Source organism: Hypanus sabinus, chromosome 8 (genome assembly GCF_030144855.1).
Source record: "Hypanus sabinus isolate sHypSab1 chromosome 8, sHypSab1.hap1, whole genome shotgun sequence".
Classification (NCBI taxonomy): domain Eukaryota; kingdom Metazoa; phylum Chordata; class Chondrichthyes; order Myliobatiformes; family Dasyatidae; genus Hypanus; species Hypanus sabinus.
In genome coordinates, this window is record NC_082713.1 from 160898886 (window position 1) to 160915953 (window position 17068).

General features: G+C 37.7%; 1 protein-coding gene across 1 annotated transcript in view; it reads right to left on the reverse strand.

The window, feature by feature from the left end:
• Positions 1-2203: 2203 nt before the first annotated feature.
• ppfia2 (PTPRF interacting protein alpha 2) overlaps positions 2204-17068 on the reverse strand; it is a 260698-nt gene continuing 245833 nt past the window's right edge. The window contains exons 27-30 of the mRNA XM_059978396.1: positions 15684-15752; positions 13225-13375; positions 12401-12491; positions 2204-4267 (exon numbers count right to left, since the gene is read on the reverse strand). Of these exons, the coding sequence (XP_059834379.1) occupies positions 12433-12491; positions 13225-13375; positions 15684-15752 (279 nt within the window). The 3' untranslated portion in view covers positions 2204-4267; positions 12401-12432. The remainder of the gene's footprint in view (positions 4268-12400; positions 12492-13224; positions 13376-15683; positions 15753-17068) is intronic.

Sequence of the window (17068 nt, forward strand, 5' to 3'; positions counted from 1 at the left end):
TGGCCAAAGAACTCGGGTCCCAGGGCACACAACCAGCAGCAAGCTTGCTGCTTTCGATTGTCTGTGTACTCCCACGACACATCAGGAGGCAGCACTGGCCTTGAATCAAGCTAGTCTTCCAGGCCCGAAACTACAAGCTTCAACTAAAAACCAAATGATGAAAATTTAACTTTAAAAGTTGCTGACTTTGAAAATATTCACTCCTCACCCACCAAATCCTGTGAATGTACAAAATGCTTGAGAACTCAGCAGGTCAGGTAGTGTCAATGGAAATGGATAAACAATCGACATTTCGGGCAGAGACACTTCTTCAGGACTGGAAAGGCCAGAGTGGGAAATAGAAGAAGAGAGCAGAGGGTGGGAATAAAAAAATTACCAGAAGGAGAAATCAATGTTCATGCCATCAGGTTGGAGCCTATCTAGACAGAATATGAGGTGTTGCTTCTCCACCCTGAGGGTAGCCTAATTGAGGCACAAGAGGAGGCATTGGACAGAAATGTCGAAATAGGAAAGTGAATAGGAATTAAAATGGTTGGCCACTGGGAAATTCCACTTCCTGCAGATGGAGCAGAGGTTTTTGACAAAGTGGTCCTCCAAAGTAGTGGAGGCCATTTTGGGAGCACCAGATACAATGGACAATCCATGCAGGTTCACAGGTGAAGTGGTGCCTCACCTGGACAGACTGAGGCCCAGAACAGAGGGGAGGGAGGAGATGAATGGGAAAGTGTAGCAGATTACCCGCTTGCAAGGATATGTGCTGGGAGGGAGATTAGTGGGGAGGGGCAAATGGAAAAGGGAATCACAGAGGAAGATATCCCTGTAGAAAGTTGAGAGTGGGAGGGGGGAAGGTAAAGATGTGCATGATTGTAGGATCCCGTTGGAGGCGGTGGAAGCTGAAGAGTGATGTGGATGTGAAGGCTCATGGGGTGGTAGATTAGGACAAGAACTCTATCCCTGTTACAGCTGCAGATAACGGTGATGTCAGGAAAATGGAGGAGATGCAGGTGAGGGCAGCATCAAATCACGCACACACCATTTTTGTGGAGAGAGTTAATGTCTATATCTATCAAAGTGCTCCAGCTGAATCACAACTATTTTGCTGATTCTGACAGTCAGGCTTCTAAGAATACCTAAAGAATACCTCATCAACTTATTTTGCAAGAGAAAGTAGGCAGATTAATGGCTTGAAAGCATGGTCTCAACATGAGTAAAACAAAATTGATGATAGTGAATCAGAAGACAAATAATCACTGCATTCATAAAAGGTGGCATTTACTCACCAATAATTTGCTCACAGATGAGCAGTTTGATTTCTCCAGGCTTCAGAGTTCTTTACATACTGAGCAGAGTTCTATGGGTGAGTTGCTCCTTGATATCAGGGGAGGTATTTGAACGAATGTGCCTTAAAGAAGCCCTGGTAAAAATGAAGTCAATGGGCATCTAAGAAAATGTTCCAACAGTTATGGCCATAACTTGTGCTAAGTGCTTTTGGAAGTCAATCATTCCAGTCCCAGGCATCTCTACGGGAGTTCCTCGTGGAAGTGACTGATGCTCATACACTTTCAATTGCTTCATCATTGACTTCCTTCTAGTAAAAGGTCATAATTTATGATTGGAAAATTCACAATGTTCAATTCCACAGAAAATGAAATTGTAGATTCAGGCATAGGCAGAGAGGTAGCATGTGATATTCATGCCAAGCAAGTATCAGATGACAGTAATCTTTACCCAGAGGAACTCCGATTATCTCCCTCTGTAATTGAACATCCTTAACTCTCACACCATGAACAATGTGGTTGAGCGACTTTAGATACAAAGACCACAACAAAAGTCTGGCAACTCTGCTTTGAGTGACCTGCTTTTGGAATCTCCAAGACTTCACAGCATCTACCACTTATGTCAATTGTGTTATGGAAGGCTTTCCATTTACATAGGTGTGAGCAACTCCAGCAACACTCAAGAATTTCAGCATCATCTAGGACAAAACAATCTTCTTGAAAGGCAAAGCATTCACCACTATTAACAATTATCTCCTCCACCAATGTAGAAACACGGCTGTAGTGTACAACTGAACTACAGTTACTTATCATATATGAACAAACTGCCAGCCATACATTATCCTTCCAAGTCACATAACATCTTGAAAATATGTTGCTGGTTCCTTAGTCAAGTCTGGACTTAATTCCTGGAATTTCTTATATTGTAGCAGTAACACCACTAGGATTATTACAGCAACTCAAGTGTTTTAGCACCTTTTTTGTATCAGGGATGGGCAATGTACCTGTGCCTTACTAGCAATGCCCACATCCTGTAAAACAACTTTATGAAAATATCAAAAAATCCTTTTGCCTGAGTCCCATTTTGAATCTTTGATATCCATGGTATGGGGTTAAATCCAGTTTGGGTTGTAATATCAAACTGCTTTTGATTGTACTAATACAGATGTTGAATGAACTAACCTTCGTACTCTCGATCACTTGCTGGTGAACTTCAAACAAATCTGTTCACAAAATAGCTTTGTCATTCAGAGAACACAAATGTATGCAATATTGATTTAGTACTATTCAATTACTATACAATTGAATAGTAATAGGACATTTACTATTCAACAAATGTCAAGCTATAAAGACTCTGTGGATAATACAGTATTTGTTGTTATCTCGCTGAGATTAAGATGTTTATAATAATATGAATGGATTAGATGGAAAAGCAGTGGAAAAATATGTAATTGTTGTTGCAACTGCACTTCCCTGAACAAACACCAAATCTAATTTTGAAAAATATTGAAGGACTTATTAAATCCTGTCATTTAAATAAAAGGTAAGCAATATTAACCAATCCATTTCACAATGGTTCACTGAAGTGACTTTGAAGAAGATCTTATCAGTGGCACTCTTTATTGACAGTGCAAAATAATTGGATCACCATTAACTTTGACTGTAATCAAACAGTAAACAAATATGGGACTAAACAGAATGTGTTTGTTCATACAAAACATAGCAAAAAAATGCAAAGGGAAATAACTAAAAGACAGTTCAAAAAGCTGAGGTCTAAGCAGCTTGAGCTTGCAACCAGAATATTAAAGCTATCACAATTTTCTTCAAATTTCTACAAAGAGTAACGATATGAGAACAAATAATACCACAGCAGGCAAGAAACCAGATCAAATGGCTGATATTTTACATACTTTCATTTGCATAACATTCTGTCTTTCAGTTATTTCTTCTAATAAAGTGAATTTAACAGTATAAAGTCTTTACAAGGCAAGCTTGGCAGAAGCTTGCAGGTAAGCTTAGAGTTCAACAAATGTCAAGTTATAAAGACAAAAGATTTGTCATAAACAAAGGTCAACACCAAATATACCAGTCTGCGAAATTTTGGCTCACATCTTTAGATCATATTAGCACAATTATGACAGAGCTGCAAAAGAAAACTTGATCCACAAGTCAAATTAATAGTGAACTGCAGAATAGGTTCAGGAATAAGGTTCACCATCACGTCTTTTAAATTAGCAGTTTAGAAGAGAGGGATCAAAATTTTTTTTGTCATATAAGTACAGTCTCATCACCTTACAAAAGCCCAGAGAAAAAAATCTGCAATGTAAGGTTTTCAACTATTTAACATTTGGATTGTGGCAGGATTCCAGCTTCAACTGCATGTTAGAAAGTTAGGAATATTACTGAAATTACAGTCCAAACTGCATTGTTTTAGTAAATTTCTGTAAAAATGGTTTTCTGTATTAAATATCACAAAGTCTATGGTGGGTGAAGAGATACAAACAGCAGAATTATTTGACAATGAGTGTGTTCTGATTAAAACCACATGTAAATTCTGTGCAGTACTTTTGTTTTTCTATAAAATATTTATATACATATACCATAAATATATATAAAGAAATCCATACACAATACATATGTTCAGCCAATATTATACAAGACATTTTTGTAAACTGTGAGTCAAGAACAAATGACATGATATGATGGTGCTAAAACATGTCTATTCTTACACTGTGATGTCTGAAAAGAGTGATTGCAGTACTTTTCTGTCAAACATTTACTGAACAGTATCAACTCAGTTGATAGTGAAATATAATAAATTGACATTTATGAATTATAACCATCCATCAGCTAATTTCTTTACAAAAACATTGTTGCACTTTGAGAATGTACTTTTAGCAATATCCAATTCATTTAACTGGCAAATTGCTGTTGATATTGTCAGTCTTCAAAGCCAGTGGAAGTTTTTGCATACGGGTATTGGCCAAATGCTGAAAGACAGAAAGTTAATATTACATTACAAAATATTTTGAAGCAAAATCAAACATTTTGAAGAGCAGTCAATAAATTAATTACCTTTGGTTTTGGAGTATTAATACATCATTACATTTCATCACAATCGAATTACTTTATGAAAACTCAAAGAATTCTTTTTTCTTTTTTTTGAAATTTCCATACAGAAATCCTTCCTACTTTGATTTCATGCAGCTGCCATCATTTAGCTGCATAATTCACACTTAAAGGTTTAGAGGGACGCTGTCCCTTTAGACATGTCACTATTGCAATGGATTTAATTGTTGCCATATAAGTCAATAAGGCAGAAGAGGGTGAGCAGGACCCCTGCCTTACAGAATACAGGAGATGTTGGTGGATGAAATCAATGTTAGGTTGAATAGGCCCAGGAGGCCTTCCTAATTAGGAGAAGCTGGCAGCAGGTGCTAGTTGAGTTCACCTTAAGCAGTGAGACTCTGAGAAATACAATGCAATTCAACAAAATATATGAAAATCTCATTAGATATATCCTGCCAAGAGCTGACTTCTTAAACATTCTTCCTTTAACTACAACATTCAGATATATTAGGCACACATCACACATACTGCTTCATGTAAAGTAAATGGGCATCCATTCATAGATCTGCTAACACAAGAACATCACTGGTGGATAAATAATAAAGTTTCCTCTGCCTTTCAAGTCAAAACTAGACTCATTAGAAAGTGTAATCTACAGTACTGTGCAAAAGTCTTAGGCACATTTATAAAAGTTCTGTAAAGTGAAGATGCTGTCAAAAATGGTGAAATGAAAAGTTTCTGAATAGCAAAAAATACTATAAAGAATAGTAAACAGTAAGAACTAAATCAAATCAATATTTGGTGTGACCACCCTTTGCTTTTAAAAGTGCATCAGTTCTCTTAGCTATACTGAAGTACAACTATATAAGTAAATTGGCTGGTTCCTTCCAAGTAAGCAGCTTGGAGAACTTGCCACAATTCTGCAGACTTTGGCTGCCTTGTTTGTGCCTGTCTCTCCAGATAATCCCAGATAGCCTTGATGACATCGAGATCAAGGTTCTGAAGAGGCCATACCATCTGAAACCAGTAAACAAAAATCTAGAGTGTCTAAGACTTGCACAGTACTGTATTTGATCTAGGAACAATTTCAGAATGGAAACTAGGATACATATAGATACAGGGTCTGTGCTGGCCTTTACTAAAGGAGGCTCAACTCACTGTACCAGTTCCTGAAAGCAGCATCCTCAATGCAACCATCATTAGCAGCATTTTCAATGACATTCCTTCCATTTCTGAAGTCGGTGAGACCCAATGTAGATTGGGATACCACTTTGTCGAGCACCTATGCTCTATCTACCAGAAGAAGCGGAATCTCCCAGTGGCCACCTATTTTAATTACATTTCCCATTCCCATGCTGATATGTCAATCCATGGCCTCCTCTACTGTTGCAACGAGGCTACACTGAGATTGGAAGAACAACACCTTATATTCTGTTGGGACAGCCTTCAACCTGATGGCATGAACTTCAATTTCTTGAACTTCCCGTAATGCTCCCCCACCCCCCACCTTCACCATTCCCCCATCCCTTTTTCCCTCTCCTACTTTATCTCTCTTGCCTGCTCATCGCCTTGTTCTGATGCTCTTCCCACCTTTTCTTTCTTCCATGGCCTTTCTTCCATGTTGGAGAGAGTTCAGAGAAGATTCATTAGGATGGTTCCTGGAATGCAGGGACTAACATATGAGGAGCGTTTATCGGCTCTTGGATTGTATTCATTAGAGTATAGAAGAATGAGAGGGGATCTCATGAAACATTTCGAATGTTGAAAGGGTTGGACAGAGTAGATGTGGAAAGGCTGTTTCCCTTGGTGGGTAAGTCCAGGACAAGAGGTCACAGTCTTAGAATTAGAGGGTACTCATTTAAAAGAGATAAGGAGAAATTTTTTTAGCCAGAGGGTCGTGGATTTATGGAATTCGTTGCCACATACAGCTGTGGAGGCCCAATCATTGAAGGTTTTTAAGGAGGAGATTGACAGATATCTGATTAGTCAGGGTATCAAGGGATATGGGAAAAAAGCTGGGAATTGGAACTAGATGGGAGAATAGTTTAGCTCATGGTGGAGTGGTGGAGCAGACTCAATGGGCTGAATAGCCTACTTCTGCTCCTTTGTCTTGTGATCTTGTAAAAGGGCTTCATGGGGAAAAAGTTTGTCAAATGTGTTCAAAAAAGTTTCCTAAATCAGTAACTAGAAATCCCAACTAGAGAGGGTATGATACTAGATCTCCTATGAGGGAATGAGACAGGGGAGTGATAAGAAGTTTGCATCTAATGATCATAATGCCATTAGTTTCAAGGTAATTATGGAAAAGGTTTGGTCCTCAGGTTAAAAACTTAAATTGGAGAAAGGCCAGTTTTTATGCTATTAGAAAGGTTCTGGCAGGTTGTTTTCTAGCAAAGGTATAATTGGTAAGTGGGAGAACTTCAAAAGTGATATGTTGGAACTATAGAGTTTGTAGGTTCCTGTCAGAATATAAGGCAAGGGTAACAGATTTAGGGAACCTTGGTTTTTGGGAGATATTGAAGTCCTGATTAAGGGAAAAAAAAGGTGCATAGCAGATAAAGTTTGGCAGGAACAAATGAGGTACTTCAGGAGTATAAGGAATGCAAGAGAACATTTAAGATGAAAGCAACACACCCCAAATATTGGAGGATCTCAGCTGGTCAGGCACCATCTATGGAAATATATAAACAGTTGACATTTTGGGTCGAGGCCGGGTGAGGTTTCGGAGGATTAGAGGATAGCTAATGTTGTTCTGTTCTTTAAGAAAGGCTCTAATAATGAGCCAAGAAATTTCTAGCCTGATGAGCCTGACATCAGTAGTGGGAAAGGTATTCTAAAGGACTGAATTATATGCCTATAAAAAGTATTCACCCCCTTGGTAGTTTTCATGTTTTATTGCTGTATAACATTGAATCACAGTGGATTTAGTTTTCCATTTTTTGACACTGATCAACTGAAAAAGACTCATGTCAAAGTGAAAATACAATTATTTTGTTTTATATTTGTAATTAATTTAGATCTAAATTAAGTACAAATATAAAACAGAAAATAATTGATTGTATAAGTATTCACCTCCTCCAAGTCAGTATTTAATAGACATGCTTTTGGCAGCAGTTATAGCCTTGAGTCTGTGTGGATATGTCCCTATCAGCTTTGCACATCTGGTGGACCCTGCAATTTTTCCCCATTCTTCTTTACAAAATTGCTCAAGCTCTGTCAGTTTGCATGGGAGTTAAGAGCAAACAACCTTTTTCAAGTCCAGCCACAAATTCTTAATTGGATTGAGATCTGGACTCTGACATGGCCACTCCTGGACATTAATTTTGCCGTTTTTAAGTCGTCCCTGTGTAGCTTTGGCTATATGCTTGGGGTCATTGTCTTCCTGGAAAACAAATCTTCTCACAAGTTGCAGTTCTTTTGCAAACTGTATCAGGTTTTCCTCCAGGATGTCCCTGTATTTTGCTGCATTCAGCTTACCCTCTACCTTCACAAGCCTTCCCGGGTCTGCTGCGGTGAAGCATCCCCACAGCATGATGCAGCCACCACCAAACTTCACAGAAGGGATAGTGTGTTTCTGATGATGTGTGCTATTAGGCTTACGCCAAACATAGCGTTTAGTCTGATAGCCAAAAAGTTCAATTTTGATATCATCAGACCATAGAACCTTCTTTCAGCTGACTTCAGAGTCTCCCATTTGCCTTCTGGCAAACTCTAACCAAGAATTCATATGAGATTTTTTCAACAGTGGCTTCCTCTTTGCCTCTTTCCTATAAACCTTCAACTGGTGGAGTACCCGGGCAACAGTTATTGTATGCGCAGTCTCTCTCATCTCAGTCACTGAAGCTTGTAACTTCTCCAGAGTTGTCATAGGTCTCTTGGTGGCCTCCATCAGTAGTCCCCTTCTTGCACAGTCACTCAGTTTATGAGGATGGCTGCTCCAGTAGGACTTTACAGTTGTGCCATATTCTTCCCATTTCTTAATGATTGACTTAACTCTACTGCAAGGGATATTCATTGACTTGGAAATTTTCTTGTATCCATCTCCTGTCTTGTGTTTTTCAATAACTTTTTCACAGCATTACTTGGAGTGTTCTTTTGTCTTCATGGTGTAGATTTTGCCAGGATACTGACTCTCCAGCAGTTGGACCTCCCAGATACTGGTGTATTTTTACTACAATCAATTGAACTGTGCACAGGTCTGCAAAATCAAATCTCTATTTAACTATTTATGTGACTTCTAAAACCTATTGTCTGTGCCAGTAATTATCTGGTGTGTCATATTAAAGGGGGGTGGGGGTGGTGGTGATGAATATTTATGCAATCAATTACTTTGTGTTTTATATTTGTAATTAATTTAGATCACTTTGTAGGGATCTATTTTCACTTTGACACTTAAGAGTCTTTTTCTATTAATCACTGTTGAAAAAGCCAAATTAAATTCACTTTGAGTCAGTGTTGTAATACAACAAAACATGAAAACTTCTGGGGATGTGGGAGGTGAATACTTAGCACTGTAAGTATTTGGAAAGACAGAGTCTGATCAGGGTAGTCAATATGATTCTGTGTGTGGTAGGTTGTGTCTGACTAGTCTTAAAAAACTTTTTCAAGGAAGTTACTAGGAAAGTTGATGAAGACAAGACTGTGGATGATGTGTACATGGACTTTAGGAAGGTCTTTGACCAGGTCCCGTATAGGAGATTGGTTGAGAAGGTTCAGTTATTTCGCGTTCAAGATCAGGTAAATTGGATCAGACATTGGTTTAACGGGAGAAGCCAGAGAGCGGCAGTGACTAGTGGTGTTCCACAAGGATCAGTGTTGTTGTTTGTTATCCAGATCATTGATATAGAAACATGGTAAATTGGATCAGCAAATTTGCAGATGACACGATGAATGGGGCTGTAGTGGATAGTGAAGAAGACTATTAAAGCTTTCAGTTTTGCAGTCCAAAGGAAAAGATGGAATGTGAGGGTAAGCAAGCGAATAATGTTAAAGATACCAAAAGTTTCTTCAGATATATAAAAAGTAAAAGAAAAGGGAAAGTAGATATCAGACCACTAGCAAGTGATGCTGGAGAGTTAGTGATGGGGAGTGGGGTTGAGGGGAGATAAGGAACTGGCGGATGAATGGAATAAGTGCATCAGTGTTCACTGTGGAAGACACTAGCAGTATGCCAGAAGTTTGAGAGTGTCAGGGAACAGAAGGAAGTGAAGTTGCCATGACTGGGGAAAAGGTACTTGAGAAACTGAGGTCACCTAAATCAGATGGTATACACCCCAGGATTTTGAAAGAGGTGGCTGAACAGGTTGAGGAGGTATTAGTAATGATCTTTCAAGAATCAATAGATTCTGGAATGGTTCCGAAGGACTGGAACATTGCAAATGTCACTCCACTCTTTGACAAGGGAGAAGAGGCAGAATTATAGGACAGTTAGTCAGACCACAGTGGTTGGGAAGACGTTGGAGTCAATTTTTAAGGACGTAGTTTCGGCTACTTGGAGACACGATAAAATAGGCCAAAGTCGGCAATTTTTCTTTAAGTGTATATCCTGCCTGACAGATCTGTTGGAATTCCTTGAAGAAATAACCAGCAGGATAGATAAAGGATAATGGGTGTATGTTGTATACTTGGATTTTCAGAAGACCTTTGACAAGGTGCCATACATGAGGCTGCTTAATAAGAGCCCACAGTATTACAGTAAATATACTGGCATGGATAGAGCATTGGCTGATTGGTAGGAGGCAAAGAGTGGAAATAAAGAGAGTCTTTTCTGGTTGGCTGCCAGTGACTACAGGGGTCTGTTTTGGTACTTCTTTTTTCAATATATGTCAGTGATTTGGATGATGAAATTGATGGCTTTGCAGCCAAGTTTGCAGATGATACAAAGATAGGTGGAGGCGCAGGTAGTGTTGAGGAAGTGGGGGGGGGGGGCGCAGAAGGACTTAGAGTAGGAGAAAGGACAAAGAAGTGGCAGATGGAATACAGTGTTGGGAAGTGTATGGCCTTGGACATTGGTTCAAGAAATAAAAGCCTAGACTGTTTTCTAAATGGATAAAAATCTAAAAAATTCAAAGTACAAAGGGACTTTGCAGGTTGGGTCGGTGGTGAGGAAGGCAAATGCAATATTAGCATTCATTTCAATAGGACTAAAATATAAAAGCAAGGATGTAATGTTGAGGCTTTATAAGGCACTGGTAAGGCCTCACCTGGAGTATTGTGAGTACTGTTGGGCTCCTTATTCAAGAAAGGATGAGCTGACATTGGAGGTTGTTCAAAGAAAGTTCATGGGAATGGTTCCAGGAGTGAAATGGTTACCATATGAGAACGGATTAATGGTTCTGGGCCTGTACTCACTGGAATTTAGAAGAATGAAGAGGGAGCTCATTGAAACTTATCAAATGTTGAAAGCCCTCAATAGAGTGGATGTGGAAAGGATGTTTCCTGTAATGGGGGAGTCTATGACCAGAGGGCATGGCCTCAGAATACAGGGATGTCCATTTAGAATAGAGATGAGGAGGAATTTCTTTAGCCAGAGTGTTGAATTTGTTGCCACAGTAAGTTGTAAAGGCTATGTCATTGATTATATTTAAGGCAGAGGTTGATAAATTTCTGATTAATCATGGCATGGGAAGAAGGCATGAGATTGGGGCAGAGAGGAAAATGAATTAGCCATGATTAAATGGTGCAGCATACTTGATGGGCCAAATGGCTTAATTCTCCTTATGATCTGCTCCTTATGATCTCGACCAGCTGGAAAAACGGGCTGGAAAATGAGTATTTCATGTGAACAAGTGTGAGGTGTTGCACTTTAGGAGGACAAACTAGGGTAGGACTTAAACAGTGAGCAGTAGGACACCGAGGAGTGCGGTAGAACTGATGGATCTTGAAAGACAGATCTATAATTCTTTGAAAGTGATGTCACAGGTAGATGATTCATAAACCTATTAGCATATTGGCCTTCATAAATCAAGGTACTGAATACAGGAGTTGCAATATTATAAGACATTGGTGAGGCCTAATTTGGAGCACTGTGTGTAGTTTTGGTTAATTACCTACAGGAAATATGTAAATAAGACTGAAAGAGTGCAGAGAAGATTTACAAGAATGTTGTCAGGACTTGAGGACCAGTGTTATAGGGAAAGATTGAAAGGTTAGGACTTTATTCCCTAGAACATAGAAGATTGAGTGGAGATTTGCTAGAAGTATATAAAATTATGAGGGGTATTGTTAGGGTAAATGCAAGCAGGCTTTTTCTACTGAGGTTGGGGGAGATTACAACTAGAGATAGTGGGTTAATGGTGAAAGGGAAAATGTTTAAAGGGAACATGAGGGAAAACTTCACTCAGAGGGTGATCGGAGTGTGGAATAAGCTGCCAATGCATGTGGTGGATGTGGGTTTGATTTCAGCACTGAAGAGAGATTTGGATAGATATATGGATGGGAGGGATATGGAGGGCGACAGACCAGGTGCAGGTTGTTGGGCAAGGTAAAATAATAGTTCAGCATGAGCTACATGGTCTATTTCTATGCTGTAATGCTCTATGACTCTAAACTGTGAATAGAGACAATGGAAAATCCTTTCAAATTGATGACATATAGCAGCTCCTGGACTTTTGTTGTGTTATAGATATCATCGTCTAGAAATTATTATTTACGTATTTTGGCACACACAGTCACTGCTATGCTTAGAGATAACCCCAAATTATTTCCCCTGTAAACAGAAACTTAACCTAAGGAAGATATCTGCATCTCCAGAAAATCTTCACTGTCATTGTCTAAGGACCAACAAATCCTTTAACTAAACAGCTGGGAGAGTGGAGAATGGTTCTTAAAAAAGTCAAGGCCATTATTCTAAGCCTCACAGTTTTTCAATATAAATAGCAAAACCAGACTGTATTTAGTTTTTAAAATGACAAATGAGGTGCATTTAAATTGATGGGCATAATTATTCAAGCTCTTTCAGTGTGCAAAACTTATAAACTTAAATAATATATTTCCCAGGAAGCCATGTTAATATAATTGCCATGACAAAGATAAGTAAGGAATCTGATATTTACCACAAGATGTTACTGTTTAATTTCTCTGGATGTCAGCAAGAGTAAGTCCGAATGGTTGAGTTGTCTATTCTTTGAATTCCTGATGAGGCAACTGGAATCACACAGGTGATCAATTAAAATAGCAAGTGGACTTACAAGCTGTACCAAATAACACACATCTCAAAATTGAATGTGCACACACAAGATTTTGAAAATAAGCTGATAACTTGCAATGATTAATTTGTTTTGTTTTGTGATGCTTAATTGTTATATCTGAGATCAGAGGTGGTTGCTCGATTGGTTTGACAGACACATCCTTTCTTTGTTCACTCTCCTTCAACTTTCAAGAGTGTAAAGTCAAAGTGAAATTTTGATCATTTCTATTTTGTAACTTTTGCTTACAGGCTTAGAAATAGATGGGAGATTCATCTCTGGATTTCTCCCCATGGTTATGATACGCAGTCTGAAATTGCTGTCTTCAACTATTTATTTAATCTTTGCACCTTATACATGCATAACTTGCCTATAATTGCTTACTCACTGCAGCTAACTGGACAAAAATGTGCCATCCAACTAAGTCTTTAAAAATATATTCTGTACTTACAAATTTGTAAAGATTTAGATATTAAGCTGAATTCATTGCTCAGGAAGCTTGTTAATAGTAGAAAATGAAAAATAACCAGGTTTCAATCACTAAATTCTTAAACTAGGGTTGTTGTTTTTAAATCAACACTTAGAATGATCACAAATTTTGAAGTAAATCAAACAATTTCATTATGTTGGAGAGCAGTTCAACTTGAATTTGGCAAACTAGGCATAAAAATATATAAATTAATATTACAAACCATCAGAGGATCTTTTTGTGGAAGTTGTTGTTAATCTGAAACCTGCAGGAAGTGTTTCAGAAGATCCTGGCATCATGCTGATTCCATGAACTTCACGTGGAGGGAACTGTTTTCTCCAAGAAGGCCCTCGCTGAAAATTTTTCTCATTAGTCTTGTGATAACATATGAAGAAAATAGTACAATAATATTCTTTGATATACATTGGTAGGTTGCTTTGCCTTCCCTGCCTGACATGAATTTTCATCCCTGTAGAATTTCCAGGGCAATTCACGGGAGTATTATAAAACAAGAATTGACTCTGAAGAAATTAGAACAAATGACTAATTTTGGTCTAAGTGATAGGAAATTAAGACACATATTAAGTAAGACTGAAGTAGAGAGATATATTCTTGGCCATTACATGCTATAATTAAATCAGGGATTATAAAGAGCAGACATTTTGAAAGATTATATATAGGACTGGAGATTATAGAAATAGGGTGAGGCCAGATCATGAAAGGATTTGAAAACCTATCTTAAAATTAAGACAAAATATTGGTCAGCAGCACAGAGGTGAACATGACTTCCTGTTATTAGGACATAAGTAGCAGAATTTTGGATAATCTTGGGTTTATGAGGAGCTGAATGAAGGAAGCTAATCAGTGAGCATTTAAAAAAAAACAGGGCTATTGGGATCAAAAACATTAATGAAGACTTCAGCGAACAAATTAACTGGGTTTGGGCAGAATTAAGAAATGTAAGTCTTACTGATGACCCAAATAGTTTATTCCAAATCTCAGTGTAAGGTGTAATTTAATAAGGAATAGCATGGTTCAGTTTCAGATAGTAAGCAGGAAGAATATTGGAATGAGTGGCTGGAGAACTGTTTTAGTGGTAAGGGCCTCATGGTCCTTTCCAATATTTCTGTGCATCCAATACTTGATGTGAAACAAATAGATTTACCATGCCAAGATAGGAAAGAGGTGGTGATAAAGTAAGTATCATTAACATTCATGTGCAAACTGATGCTTTGTTTTCTGATGATATTATTAAGGGAAAGTATGCACATAAAATGGTAGATCAAGAAATAAATTCACGGGGAACCTCAGTAGTTACATTGTGCGTGTAAAATGAAGAGCTTTTGCTGGTGATTCTTTGCTCTGACTGAATAGATAAGAAGTTAAGATGTGGATGTGATTGATAGTAGAAAGAAATGATTAACCACATCAAATTAACAGTTATTCAATGAGCTGAAAATGACATCAGTCATGGAACATCTGATTTTCACATTCATATGATGAAAAAGGCACCATTTTATAGTTGAATTTCCATGCATATGGCATTAAGGTAAATACACTTCTTTTGAATCATACATCTCTAAATTATTAAAAATGGCTAATAAAAATATGCAGATTATGTTTATAATATGATTGAGATAGGCAGGTGAATTCCTTAGCAAATATAAAATAAGACCTTCCAAAACATTAGCTTCTTGTGCTGAAAAGTCTGGTTTAAATTTTGGAGCCCCCTTAAAGGAACACAAAGAAAATTGATTAATGGAAACTGCCATACATACATATCTACACAGTTGATTCCAGTTAATTGGGCCATTGGTTAATCGGGCAGCTGCTTATTTGAGGCAACTCTTAAAAATGAAAATTAAATTGACAAAATAGTCAGGATTCCCTTCGTTTATTTGGGACACTATGTGGCTTAATTGGGGCAGGAGACCATTGCCGAGCAGGTTCTAACTAGCATCAGCCACTTGCACTTGTGTGACAATTAGATGCTACACCATGTTTAGAGTGAATGGCATTTAAATAGCATCACTTGTGTGTATACGTGTTCAAAAAGCAGTGACTTTTGTCACTGATATTTGACAATAATTAAGCAGTAAGATAATTACAAACTGTTTTGCTCACCGGGGTTTCAAGCATTCAGGCTTGGAGATACCAGAAGCAGCTGACTGAAAATGAAACAATTTCACTTCTTCAGCAAGTGAGGAACTATGAAGAATTTCAAGGTATCAACAATCACTTTGATTGTTATAAATAAAATGAAGATTTGGAAAATGCAAATGAAGGCAGTCCATTATCTGCACTAGGTGGCTGTGTGGATTTTGTATATTGCGTACAATGGATGAATTCCTCCATTGATAACTATTAGGAACTAATAGTTTTATAGTACTGTATTACTGTTGGTAGTGTTTGCATTTGTTCTGTATTTCATTTAATACATAATTTGTTACTCAGTTTGTCTTTTTTATACTTGTTTTACTATTTCTGTGAAACTTCAGCTAATTGGGGCAGTTGTTTAATTGGGCCACAACGTACTGGTCCAGATGTGTCCCAATCAACCTGAATCCACTGTATATACATATAAAAGGCTCCTTTATTAATGAATTAAAAAAGATAGCAGAAAAGATTTATAAAGATATAAATTTTATAAAATTATGCAGCAATGTGTGGAAAATTACTTACGTCATCAAGAGTTCTTTCTGTTCCTAGTGCAAGAAGGTTGTTATATTCCCTTTCAAGAACTTGTCTTGCCTGAACAAAGGGAAGATTTTACTTAATGGCTTAAAATGCAAATAAACAAATGAACCATTTCAGTATTAAGCCATATTCAAGCTTAAAATTGAAGAGTTATATTCGGGAATAATTTTACATTAAACATAAACAAACAGCAGATATGCAGTTTTCTTATATATTTACCATCTACTCTAGCATAAATGGATAAATATTTAGTCCACAGGAAAGCTTATTAATGATTATTGTGTCTGGTCAGGGGATCAGTAGAATCCCAGATACATTGATAAGGCACTGAGAATGGATAGCTCTAGAGATCATTGTAAAGAGCTTCTGCAATACTATATTCAATGACCCATAACTATTCTCATTGGACACATGTGTACTACCAGGGGAGGCAACAACTACAATTCGGAGGACCAGGGACCATGATGGATGGAGAGACATGATCGCCCACGCCAAATGGCAAGGCACTTGAACTGTAACCCTCACACTTACATTTCAGCTTATACACACTCTTAGTTATTTCATCCTGACAACCATATATCCAAAATCAAAGTGTGATGTTCACTGACACAGTTTTATTGCTTTGGTGGGAGTAGAGATTTCATAAGTAAATGTAGCAGGAGCTAAACATGGGATGGCAGGCTCATCCATAAATTGGAAAACACCATGGAGAAGGAGGACGAGAAGGAAGAAGGGCTAACAGAGTAGGATCCAACCAAAAAATGCTGATATAGTCACTGCTGGTTGTGAATGGAGTAACAGCTTCTTTCAGTCACTCCTATCTCACTTACTTTACTGTTTCCAATCTGTTTTGAAACCTCACTTTTAAATGTGATATTTTTTACTATGAGTATTAATAATGGGTCATACTATCAACTTACTCAGTCTGAATGTGAAATGATTAAATCACCCTGTGAAGCAGAGTAAGATTTTTGCCTATATTAAAGACTTAAGGCCCCAATCTTTTTTACAAGAAACACGTGTACGTAATTGTGATAACTTATGTCTTTTCAGTAGATGGAAAGGACTACATTTTTACTCCTCTTTCCAGGCTAAGTCTAGAGGAGTTTCGATTTTTATGGATAATGCAATTCCCTTTGTCCAACATAAAGTAGTGTCTGATACTAATGGGCGTTTTATCATAGTGTCAGGAAAATTATATAATAAATTAATGGTATTTGCCAATCTGTATGCTCCGAATTCAGATGATCCAGTATTTAGATCATTTTTTTTTACATTTTTGCCAGATTTGAGCCTTTACTCATTGGTGATGGGAGGAGATTTCAATTGTTGGTTAGATCCAGTTTTAAATAGGTCATCCTTTAAAACAG